This window comes from Phocoena sinus, chromosome 11, assembly GCF_008692025.1.
Source record: "Phocoena sinus isolate mPhoSin1 chromosome 11, mPhoSin1.pri, whole genome shotgun sequence".
In the NCBI taxonomy this organism is placed as follows: Eukaryota; Metazoa; Chordata; class Mammalia; order Artiodactyla; family Phocoenidae; genus Phocoena; species Phocoena sinus.
In genome coordinates this window covers 66,469,805-66,481,845 of record NC_045773.1, presented here as the reverse complement: position 1 = coordinate 66,481,845, position 12,041 = coordinate 66,469,805, and the positions used below count along the sequence as shown (strand labels likewise).

Below are 12,041 nucleotides of genomic sequence, written 5' to 3'. Positions count from 1 at the left end.
CAGTAAACACCACTTTCCTCCTTGTCCCTCTTCACATATAAGTCCCTGTGACCATGAGGGACCAGGATCACAGGGAAAGGGGATTTCTCCCTTCTCTGGGTGAGTTAGCTCTCATATTAGCCCTCCAGGCAGCCTTTCCCAACCAGCACATCACAAGAGATTGGTGCTAATTATACCAAAGTTTGGGACTTGCTTGCTTCTTAGACGATTGTATGGTAAATTAGAGCTGATTCACCACGGTCCTTATAATTAGATGCCCCTCTGACTTGCATTCCGATCCGCTTTGAGTGGGTACCGGCTGGAGTCATAGCTCGAGAAGAAGAAAGTTCCCATAACCAGCAGCCCGTTTTTACCTCATCTTGGGCTCCCGTGGGAAAGCATCGGGAGCAGAAGGCCGCCTGGCAGGGCAGTCGAGGCTCAGAGCCGCTGCCACTGGTGCACCGAGAGTGTCTTTACTGTGCTCAGCACGGTAGCTGGGTTCTTTCCCCAGGTGTGTTCCACGGAACACTGGTTCCCTGGCATGGGTTTTGGGAAACTGCCCACTCTGAGCCCCTCTCAGAGAGTCCCCATGGCCTTCAGGGTATTAGAGGCTTTGATTAGTCCTGTGGCAAAGAGACTATTTTGACTTGGTTCATCCCAGTGTTTGCTAAGCGTTTTGACCATGGGGTCAGGGTGTATGTGTGTGTGTTTAGCTGTAACAGTATCACCAAGCAGAACATGTTGTCTTGGGAATTTCAGTAGAGACAATCTCCCTGGTTTCCAGGCCAACACAAAAGCCTGAGGCTTTTTCCCAGGAGGCCAGAGGAGGTCATGGAGTTGGGGAACTTCTCAGAGGGGATGGGGTAGGAGAGGTGAAGACCTCCAGTTGCCTCTGGAGAGAAGGAAGGAGCCTCAAAAGGGGCCCCTGCTCCTGCCACATCAGGAAAAGAAACCACAGAGAAGAAAGGAGGGCGTTCAGAAATTCACAGGCCCAGACTCACGGCTCCATTTTGACTTTACTTCATGGTATTCCTTTATTGGGCTGAGAGGTGTGTGTGGGACAGGGCTGGGGGAGGACAGGCAGAGGAGGGAGAGGCAACTGAAGGGTCCCCCTGGGCTATGAGCCTCTACCCAGGCAGCCCATTCAATCCCCAGGCCTTACCCCAGGAATGAGGACCCCAGGAATGATCAACCCCCAGATGATTCCTCTACCCACTTCTCTGCCTTTAGAAGTCCCTTTACCACTCTCACTTCAAATGCCCCTGAATTAATAAAAATAAGATTATAATAATAATGGTAATGACCAACACTCATATGTACTTACTAAGTACCAAGCATTCTTCTAAGCACTTTATATGTATTAAGAAAGTGTATCTTCATAACAACACCATCAAGAAGGTACTATCATGATCCTGTTTTCCAGATGAGAAAACTGAGGCATAGACAGGTCAAGGGACTTGTTCAAGTCATACTACTAGAAAGTAATGGAGCCTATAGTTATCCATCTGAGCCCCAAGGTGGAATGGGAGCAGCGACCTAGTTGCCGTTTAATTGCGGTGTCACCTTTGCTGGGCTACGCCTGCCCTCTCTGGATCTTAGTCTCCCAACTGGTAAAATGGAGGGGATGGGATCTATGTCATAGGGGTCTTCCCATCTCTCTTGAATCTCAGCTCTCCCATCAGCCTAACCTCTCAGACCCCCGCCAGACCCCATAGGCTTCCTGGGGCCCTGTCATGTCCAGGCTGGATTCTCTCTATCGCCACACCAGCCCCTCCCACATCCCTGGGATGCCTGGCTGCCATTGGCCTGCAGAAGAGGTCCCTGAGCCTTGCCTGGAAGGGGCAAGAGAGGTAGAAGCAGAGGATGGGGCTGACAGCACAGTGGGAGTAGGCCAGGATGGTGGAGAGGCTGGATGGCACAAAAGCCACCAGCATGGCAGGCCGGTCACCCACAGCTGCCACATAGCCTAGCACAGAGCAGGGTCCCCACATCCACATGAAGACCACCGGCACCACAAGGATGAGCCCTGTGTTCTCCCGGTGCTCCATGTTCTACCCCCTGGGGCTACGGGTATGTCTCCACAGGAGCCAGCCCAGGTGGCTGAAAGAGGAGCCCAGCCCCATCATGCAAGGCAGGAAGGCCAGAGCTCCCAGCAGGGTGAAGTAGCAGGAGGTCTGAGCAGGGTTCAGGAGCAAGAGGCAGGCCTGGGCCTCCTCCTCCATGACCGCTCGCTGGAACAGCCAGTTGGATAGCGATGCAGTGAGGCCCAGGACCCACGTGGCCCCACAGAGCAGCAGGCGGACACCCAGGCCAGACGGGAGGGCCGCGTCAGGCCAGGCCACTGCCACATGGCACAGAAGAGCCATGGCCACCATGCCATAGAAGGTGCAGACCATGGTGGTGGTGTTGGCAGCCTGGCTGATGGTGCAGATGGTGGGGCCCAGCCACCAGTCCTGCCACAGGAAGCTCAGCAGGAGCACAGGCACCACGCCGGCCAGGAAGAGCAGGTCAGACAGCGTGATGCTCGCCGTGAGGCTGTTGGTCAAGGTGAGGAGTGGGTGGGGGGCGCCCGGACCCCGGCCCACCGCCAGCAGCCCCACCTGGGGACGAGGCCACAGACCCCGGCAAAGAGGAGTCGGAGCAGTCGCTCAGGTGTAGCTGTGAGCCCGGCGGTGGACGTGGTGTTGGCCTCCATGCTCCTGCTCTGGACACACAAGGACAGGATAGAAACCTGCCCGAGGGCTGCCTCCCTCTTTCCCTGTTGAGCTCCCTCCTTTCACAGACCCCTGCACACAGTGGGTGCCCTTGGCATGCACCAGCCCCTTTAGACCTCACAACAACCTGATGGCATGGGCTCCATCAATTCCCTGGGTTCAAATCCTGACTCTGCTCCTTGGGAGCTCCATGATCTCGGGAAAGTTACCTCATGTTTCTCTACCTCAGTTTCCTCAACTTTAAGGAAACGAGGAAATAAAGGAAACAAAACAGGTGTCAATAGTAACTGTCACTAAAGGATGAGATTCAGGTAATTTTCATTTTCTTCTTTTTTTTTTTTTTTTTTTTCATTTTCTTCTTTTTAATTTCTGTATTTCTAAAATTTCTGCAGGGAGTACAAATTTAATCTAATAAACATTATTTACATATTTAGCATATATATTTAGTACAGTATATATATTTATTTATTGTGTGTGTGTATATATATATATATATATTTTAACAAAACCTTGCCCTGCCTGTGAAATGAGCAAGTTTTTTTTTATATCTTTATTGAAGTATAATTGCTGTACAAAAATGAGCAAGTTTTAATTTGAAGTTCAAGTGGGAAAATGAATGTGCAAGTGCTTTGAGAAGGTATAAAGCCCCAACCAGTGGTTCCCAAGCATGTCTACACATTGGGATCAGTTGAGGAGTTTCAAAAATACTAATACATGGGTCACACCCCCAAAGACCCGATTTGATTGGTTTGGGCTTTGACAGTTTTGAAAGACCAGCTTGGGAACCTGAATAATCTGAATCCAGATTATTAATAATAATATTAATAATAATCTGAAGAACTCAGCATTTGCCTGGAAGTTCACTCTGAAGTCTACCTTGAGTCCCTCCTGCTGCTCTCCTCACCTGCCTTGTGCTGCTCTGAGGTTCCCGGGCCCTGCTTAGTGACTTGGGGCCCTGCTTAGTGACTTGGAGCCCTTTGACACCAGGAAAATCTAGCGCCCCCTCCGCAGCTGTACTCTGCACAGAAGCTGGATCCAGCCAGAGAAAGCCAGGAGAGGCCTCTGGGCAGGTGTGCAGTCCCTTCTAGCACCCCACCTCCAAGGAACTTGAGCTAGCTGCCTGAGGTGGGATCAGAGCTGAGATGGGAGGGGCAGGCAGAGAGGCCATTTCTATACTGGATCCCCCAAAGAATAAGGGTTCTATCCACTCTACTGGCTCCCCCAGGAATCACACCCTGCCTACCTGCCTCATTAACTCACTGGCCCATAGGACAGAGATGTTGGTGCCTGCCAGATCCCCAGACCCCTGAGACAGAGCCATTAGCAACAGTAGGACCTGCCCCCCACCTCTCAGCCAGGGCCAGGCATCATTTACTCCAGCTCACCTCTCCCTGTCTCTCTGTCTGTCTCTGTCTTTCTCTGAGCCTACTACAGCCTAGAACCTGTTCAGAACAGGAGGAGGCTTGTGGGCTGACAGGATCCAGGAAGGGAGAAGACATTGGAGCTAAGGAAGAATCAGTGAGCGGGACCAGTAAGAGAAATGGCTGGATCACAGGAATCATTCTGCATTTGCTAGTCTAGAGATTGAATGGGATCCATTAAGGGCATCTAATCTAACCCTCTGGTGGCTTCTGATGCCTGAATCTTCCCCACCTCACCTCTTTGCCAAGTGTTACCTGGCTTTGGCTTGTATGCCTTTAGTGACAGAGAGCTCAGTCTTTTAGAACTGAGCAGAGGGATAGGGGCCAAGAGTGGAGACTCTGATTAAATTGATTGGAGGTCTCTTTCCTCTATCTCATTCCCTCCTCTTTCTCCTTCATTCTCTCTCTCTTACCCTCTGCCTCCGGAACTGTATTTGCTTGTGTCTGTGCAACTGAGGTTTCCTCTGATTCAGCTGAGGAAGTCACCAGTACCCGAATGATTACAAAGTACCAAACTCAGCACCCTGCCCACACTGGACCGCAGTACCTGGTGAGCATTATTTTGGTCAACGGTAAGATGACACAACCGACATTTATAGCAAACACAGATGACAGGAGATAGTCCATCACCAAGAGGCTGTCTGAGACTCTCAAAGCACTCTCCCTAAGGGCACTGAAATTCCCAGCCCCAGGCTGTAATGTGCAGCCACCTTTCAGGAGGCAAATGTTGTGCAATTCTGGGAATTCTCACAAACGCTCCAAAGAGGGACCCTTGAATAATCTGAATCCAGTTTCCCCTGTGGCTCCCCAGGCTCCACCAGCCACACCCCAGCTGCGCCTCAAGTGTATCCGGAGATTGACACCTCAAGGCAGAGGGCTGCACCAGGGGCACCATGGCATGGGGCCAGGAGTGGGATCCCCAAATGTGGCCCCTTAGAGGCACATCTTGGGGAAAGAGAGTGGGGTTGGGGCTCAGGGAGACAGGGGGGATGGAGCATATCAGGGGCCATCAGAACATCGCTCTTCCCCAGGAATCGGATTCTGCTCGAAAGAACCCCATGCTTGCACACAGATACAGTGAATGTGACAAGGTTCACCGGCTTTGCCAGGCATAGAACAGTGGGGCTGCTTTAATAAACAGTGTACTTTGTGATTAACAGGCCATATCAATTTGTAATCAGCACCAAAGCAAGTTCTTTGAAAAGTTTCTCTCCCACTCTTCCACATTTGCTCTTATTTCTGACTACACAAGCAATACCCAATCATTATTGAAGATCTGAAAATACAAATACATATAAGAAGGAAAACACCCTCACACATTTACCCTGTAATTTTACCACCCAGAGATGTTTTGCCAATATTGTGGTGTATTTTCCTTAAGTCACTTTTCTAGACTCTTCTTTCTTTAAAGAGTTTTAACCTCCCCCCCTCCCCCCACTACCAGTCTTATTACTCAGAAAAGTCCTTTGGAGTACAAAGGACAGCATTAGTGCAGCCACTCCCCTGGGATCTAAGTCCTGACCCGAGGAGGATTTTCCTGAACTTCCAAGCTGGCTGTCTCTGTCATTGCTGTGTCCAGGTAGGTGGGACAGGATCCGAGGAACAGGAAACCCAGGGAGGTGGCCCGCCTAACCTGGCCAGGCCAGGTGCTCAGGAGCAGCAGCCAGCTCTCTTGGGTGGCCTCTCGGGGGCCACCTCCACCAGTGAGCCCTTCAGGCGGTCTTCTTGCATCTTGAGTAACCTGCGTGAAGATGCCTGGGCATCAATCCTCTCTCTCACCTCCCAGGGGCAGCAGGGAGGGGCCCAGGGGTGCAGCTGGGGGGCTGCCCCCCCGAGCTTCCTCTCTCCCAGCTGCTGTGCCCCTGTCCTGCGTTCCACATGGCACCAGAAAAATGGGGCCACGGAGACTTCGGCTTCCTGTCTCTTTTCTGGCATTCTCTGTAGCCTACTGTGTGCCAGGCGCAAGGGACTCTGATTATGACAATGAAGCCATCATGTCCTTGCCTTGAGTAGTGAGAGAGACAGAGAGGGGAAGGGGCGATCAGGAGCCAGGAATGGGGAGGCACACAGAGGGACTTCACACCAGGTCCTGGAGGGATTTAGGGAACAAGGAGGCAGAGATGGAGCTGAGACTGAGGAGTGGACAAGGGTTCACTAGCAGAAAAGAGGGAGGGGTGTGTTCTAGGCAGAGGGCAAAAGCTCAGCGTCGAGAGAGAGCTTGGGGGTTGGGGAAGCAAAGCCCCTTCGTTCATTCATTTATTCACAATATATTTACTGTGTGCCTGGCTCTGTCCTAAATCACAGAGCCTAAGGACTAAATGGCCAGAAAGAAGCCTTGGAGGCAGCAGGGATTCAGGGCTCTGCCGGCCAGGAAGCCACATTCAGGAACATGGGCTTTTATCCTAAAGCAAAGGGAAGCCACTGAGCAGTTTCCTGTCGGAGGGATCTGGCGTGATCAGGTTTGAAGTTTAGCAAGCTCACTCTAGCTGCTTTGTCAGAGAAGGGGCCCAGAAATCATCTGGTCTAATACCGCTCCCCCCTCACTCACTTCATTCATTTATTGAACACCTAGTATGTGCCAGGCCCCAGGAGGAGGGACTGAACAAAACAGACATGACCCTGCCCTCCTGGAGCTACAGCCTGGGAGGGAAGGCAGGCAGCAAAAAGAAAACAGACAAATGCATGTGTAACTACAGTTTGTCAAGAGGGGCTTTTTTGTTTTTTTTTCAAGAAGGGCTTTGAAGGACACAGAGAAGGTAATCATAGCAGTGGGAGGGGTGTGGTCAGGGAGGGTCCCTCTGAGCGGCTGAAGCTTATGCGGGGGCGGGGGAGGGGGTGGGGGGCGGCGCGGGCAGGGAGATGGCACTGGAGCCAATACAGGCCACTGAGAGGCATTTTGATTTTACTCTAAATGCACTGCATTATTATTACTTTTTTTTTTTGCCACACCGCTTGGCTTGTGGGATTTTAGTTCCCCAACCAGGGATCAAACCTGGCCCCTGGGCCACTGCACCAAGGCTCAGAGAGGGGATGGGAGATTTCCCAGAGGTGATGCAGCTAACAGGACTGGTAGAATTGGAGTGAGGAGACTCCATGCAGTGTTCTCTCTCCTTCCCCAGACTCCTGAGCCCTGTGCTTTCACAGGTGCTTCCTCGGAATGGGCCTTCCCCTCCCACATGAGTCAGCTGAAGGCTGTCCAGAAGATTCTGGGCGGGGAGCAGCAGGGCGGCACTCACCGGGCCAGGTTCACCACAGGCTCCAGGATGTTGTGACCCAGGGCAGCGCTGCACTCTCCAAAGGAGACCCCCAGTTCCTGCAGCCAGACAGATAGGGGCACAGGTGCCATGGGGGAGAACACTGAGCGTCTAGGTGGCAGTGCCCACCACCAAAGACCTGATCATCAGACAGAGTCCCACCCAGTACACCCCCAGGCAACCCCAACCGGTGAGGCAGCCCATCTCCGTCTCCTTGTGGCCCATGGCCCCCAGCCTTGCCCCTCTGCCCACTGTCTCTCCACCATGGCTGGACAAGGTATCAATGATGCCACCTAGAAAACTCCACAGCATTCAGAGTGACGGTGGGAAGCCTGTGTCCCAACTTGGAGAAGTGTCCTTGGGGACATTTTTAAGTCATTAGTTCTATGTATTTTTAATTTTAAAAATATTTAATTGGGGGAAATATTTGAAAATATAGCATAAAAAGTAGAAATACAAAATATAAAACACTCCTGTTAGTATTCGAGTGTATATTTCCATTGTGTTTTATATAACCCTTTTATTGGGGGGTGAGGGGGCGGGCTATAAACATCGTTATACTTTAGGTTAAACATATGAAAGTGCTGTTTTGATAGACACCAAACAGTCAAATATCAGATGTGACTGATTCAACCTAACCTATACCCAGAGATGCAGCTGCTTTTCTGACTTCACGTTATATTGTAAGCATTTCCTCCACACCCTTAAATATTTTTTAGAACAGGATTCTTAATGGCAAATGCTAGCTTCTCACATGAAGCTCCACAAATTAACCACCAAAGGTTTGTTCTTATAAATAACACTGTAAAGAATATCCTCATACAAATGTCCAATTATACATAATACACGGGTATCCAGTACGTCATTCTCTTAAGAATTATTATTTCTGACTCTTTCCTTAGGATAAATTGCTAGAGGAGGAATTACTGTGTCAAGGAGATGAGCTGATACTTTTTTTTTTTTTTGAGCTACTACTTTTAAGAGGAAAAAGTTCCCACCAACCAGGAGTCACAATGATGACCTCATGATCAGGAGAAATGAGAGAAGAAACAGGAAGGAAATACGATATGGAAATGACAAGAGGGGTGGTGTCAGAGGTAGGGCAGGGAGCGAGAGTCTTTGTTCCACTTTTATTATTCTCCAGATTTTCTGGAATGTAGTTCAGTTCTATTCATAAATAAATAGAATCCACTGTCCCCTGGTGACAGGGCTTTTGATGCAATCTTCCCAGGGAAGAATTTGGGTCTTAAGATAGAATAAATTAGAAGGAATGTTATGTTAATTGGAGACCAGAGATAAAATTAAGATTTGATTGGGAATTTTAAGTGAAGCTTAAAAAGATTTTGACTCTGAAGATATTTTTAGGTAGGTAGGGACACTGTGGGGATTTGCTAATTCAACAGTGAGGTTCAACGTCATGCCCACTGTTACCTTCTGGTGTTTGGGTCTTAGGCCCCGGGTGTGTGGGAGGCTGTCGGTCTTTGATGGAGCAAGGGCAGGAATGGATCCTTCTCTGTGGTATCAGCCAGGGTGACCTATTCATTACCCTCGAGGGAGGGGTCTGCGCAACCCAGGCTGGGGGAGTGGCTGATGCCGAGGTACTCACCTGGGCCAGTTGCTGCCCAGCCTCGGTGGACACTTGCCGATCCTCCTCACAGTCTGTCTTGTTTCCCAAGAGAAGGACGACCATGCTGTCAGACACTACATCCTGTACACAGAACATCTTCCCTTAGCAACACATGTTGAGCGCCTGCTGTGTGCCAGGCCCTGGGTAGATTTGGCCATACTCTCCAGGAAGCTGACTGTGTGCCACTTCCCTCCACACATGCCCACCTTTCCATATCACACCCACTCCACACTCTTCCCACCTCTGACACTTTCCCTTCCATCTGCAGCGAACCTCTCTGCCTGCAAACATGTCACCCACTTTCCAAGGCCAACCTCAAAGTCACCTCCCCCAGGAAGCCTTCCTAGATTGCTCCTGTCCATGCTCCTCTTTCCTGCCTGTATTGAGCAGCCCAGCATTTGACTATGCAGGCTGCCTTGGCTCATCTCCTAATTGTGTCATGGATAATAATAATAATAATAGCTTCTGTTTACTGAAAGTTTACTGTATACCAGGTGCTGTGCTGAAAGCAGTTATATGAGTTAATCCTCACAACTGCTCTATGAGAAAAGTTGGGAAATTGAAGTTCAGAGAGTTTAAGTCACTTGTCCAAGGTCACAGAGTTGGGATGGGATAGTTGGGATACAAACCCAGGTCTTATCAGAACCCAGAACCCAGCTCCCCTCATGTATCACCTTATCCTGCTTCTCTTGCATCTCTTCAACTAGACTAGAAACTTCTAGAGAGAAGACAACATATCTTTCTTCATACCCCTCTTCTGTGCTAGCACATACTGCAGAATTTCAGCATGTATACATACAGCAAGTAAGTACGTGGGGGAAAGAACTAGAGATGTGTGAACAGAGGAATGATCACCTAGAGTGGCACTAGACTTGCATTATCCCCAGGTGTTAAGAAGACATCACAGAGCTTCTGTATATAGGAAAAAATGGTCATAGGATAAAGGAAAGAGTTTGTTTTGGAGACCGTACTATGTGGTTGTAGTTTCTTTGGACTACTATGTTCCCAGCCCATCCAGCCACATACCCTCAGTAGATTATGTCACCCATATGTCTGCTGTGTCATTTGTAATCCTGGGAGAAAAGAGGGAGTGGGAAGGATACAAGTTCCTTCTTGACTCCACACACTGGGGCCAACCCCAGCAGCCATCGGCTCACCTGGAGACAGTCCAGCCAGTAGCGCACATGGGCAAAGCTCTCCTGGGAGGTGACGTCGTACATGAGCACCACTCCATCAGCCTTGCGGAGCAGCTGCCGCGTCATGCTGTGGTACCTGTCCAGAGAGTCCGCATCAGGCCATGCCAGGCGGCCTGACCCCAAGCCCTGACCTCTCTAGGCCTCAGCCACTCCATCTGCTTCTAATTGCTTCCCAAAGAGAACGTGCATGTATTTTCCTTCTTACAGTGTGCTTATTGTTAATAGGTAACAGTCCTCATGGCTCAAATTTCAGAAGGTACCAAAGAGCACCCTGTGAAAAGTCTCTCCCAGCCAATCCCACCCTCATCCTGCAGCCACCCCCAGAGGCAGCCAGAGTTCCCCATTTTTTTTTTGATAGCAAGAAGTTTATTTTACCCATTTCTTAAATAGTTTCCCAGAGGTATTATATATATATATTGATACATAAATGTATATGTACACACACACACACATACCCATATACGTACTGTTTAAACAAATACAGTGTAAAACACTGTACCTATTAATATTCAGTATTCTGTACTTTGTTTTATCCACATAATAAAATGTCTTGAAGATATTTCCCTATTGGTACATAAAGAGGGTCCTCCATCTTTTTTGTGTTCATAATATTCTATTGTGTGGAGAGACTCTAATATATTTAACTGGTCCATTACTGATGGTGTTTAGTTTGTTTCCAATGTTTCATAATATAAACAGTGTTGCTATGAACAGTCTTGGTCCCTTTGATATTATAGTCATGTACGAGTTTATCAATAGAATGAATTTCTAGAAGTAGAACTTCTGGGTCACAGAAGATGTGCCTTTTCAGTTTTGATCACTACGGCTTAACCAGAAAGTGGAAAGCCAGCGTTTTCAGAAGGACAGGCGATTGGAATGGCCATCACAGGTGCCCCGCCATGCTGAGGGGAACTCTGGGTCTGCTGTCCTGTCTCCTGCATGGGATCTGGACTCATCTCTCCATCCCTGACCTCCTGAATCATCAGGGGTAGAAGCTGCATTTGCACTTGGTTGCCTCTTAGCCCATATTGGACTCCTCAGGGTCGGGGTTGCCCTCCACTCCTCTGCAGCCCAGACTCAGCCGGTAATGTCGACAGTGCTCGTTACCTCTCCTGGCCAGCTGTGTCCCAGAGCTGCAGCACAAAGCGCTTGTTGTCCACCAGCAGGTTTGTGACCCGAAAATCCACTCCTAGGACACACAAAGGAGAGTCAAGCTTACTTGACTTCAAGTTACCATCCCAGACTTGCAGCTGAGGCCTGCCTGAATACATACCTGTCCCCAATACCAGCCAGGGTGGGATGGGAACCTCCAGCTGCTGGGCTTCCCTTTTGCTCTCCAAATCCCATCCATGCTTGAGGGCCCACATCCTCTATGAAGCCTTCCCTGACCACGCAGCTCCCACTGCACTCCCGCCCTGAGGGTTGGCCAGCGTGAGGCACCTTGCATTGTTTTTACCTCTACAAAAAAAATCTGTCTTCTCAACTGCACGGCAGTGTTTATTCCTCAGCTACTCAGGAAAATCAGTTTTGTTAATTTATTTTTTATAATACTTCTTGTTTCATTCCTAATTATTGCATGCATCTTCCCCCTTTACCCAGACAGCAGCCTGGGAGGGTGGAAGGAATGTTGGCTTCAAGGATGACCAGTTGGGCCGTGAGTTGTCCACCTTCTGCTGCTATACTGGCTGTGTGACCTCAGGCAAGTCACTTCACTTCTCTGAGCCTTCCTTCCTCATCTGCAAGGTGGCAATTTAAAAAGACCCACATCACTGGGTGGTTGGGAGGATTAAATGACTTATGTCCAAGGTTCAGCCTAATTTCTAGGGGGTGCTTAGGAGGTGGTAATTTTT

General features: G+C 49.5%; 2 protein-coding genes across 4 annotated transcripts in view; both read right to left on the bottom strand.

Moving 5' to 3' along the window:
* Positions 1–2,030: 2,030 nt before the first annotated feature.
* Positions 2,031–2,674, bottom strand: LOC116762155 (pyroglutamylated RF-amide peptide receptor-like). Its single transcript, XM_032648907.1, is given in 2 exon segments — positions 2,031–2,584; positions 2,587–2,674. Coding segments are annotated over 2 exon segments (642 nt in total).
* A 414-nt stretch (positions 2,675–3,088) lies between these two features.
* Positions 3,089–12,041, bottom strand: part of RAB44 (RAB44, member RAS oncogene family) — a 35,218-nt gene continuing 26,265 nt past the window's right edge. For all 3 annotated transcript variants that reach the window (XM_032648632.1, XM_032648633.1, XM_032648634.1), the window contains 5 exons: positions 11,299–11,380; positions 10,153–10,267; positions 8,975–9,076; positions 7,351–7,427; positions 3,089–5,855 (listed from right to left, as the gene is read on the bottom strand). In XM_032648632.1, coding sequence (XP_032504523.1) covers positions 5,765–5,855; positions 7,351–7,427; positions 8,975–9,076; positions 10,153–10,267; positions 11,299–11,380 — 467 coding nt within the window. In that variant the 3' untranslated portion in view covers positions 3,089–5,764. The remainder of the gene's footprint in view (positions 5,856–7,350; positions 7,428–8,974; positions 9,077–10,152; positions 10,268–11,298; positions 11,381–12,041) is intronic.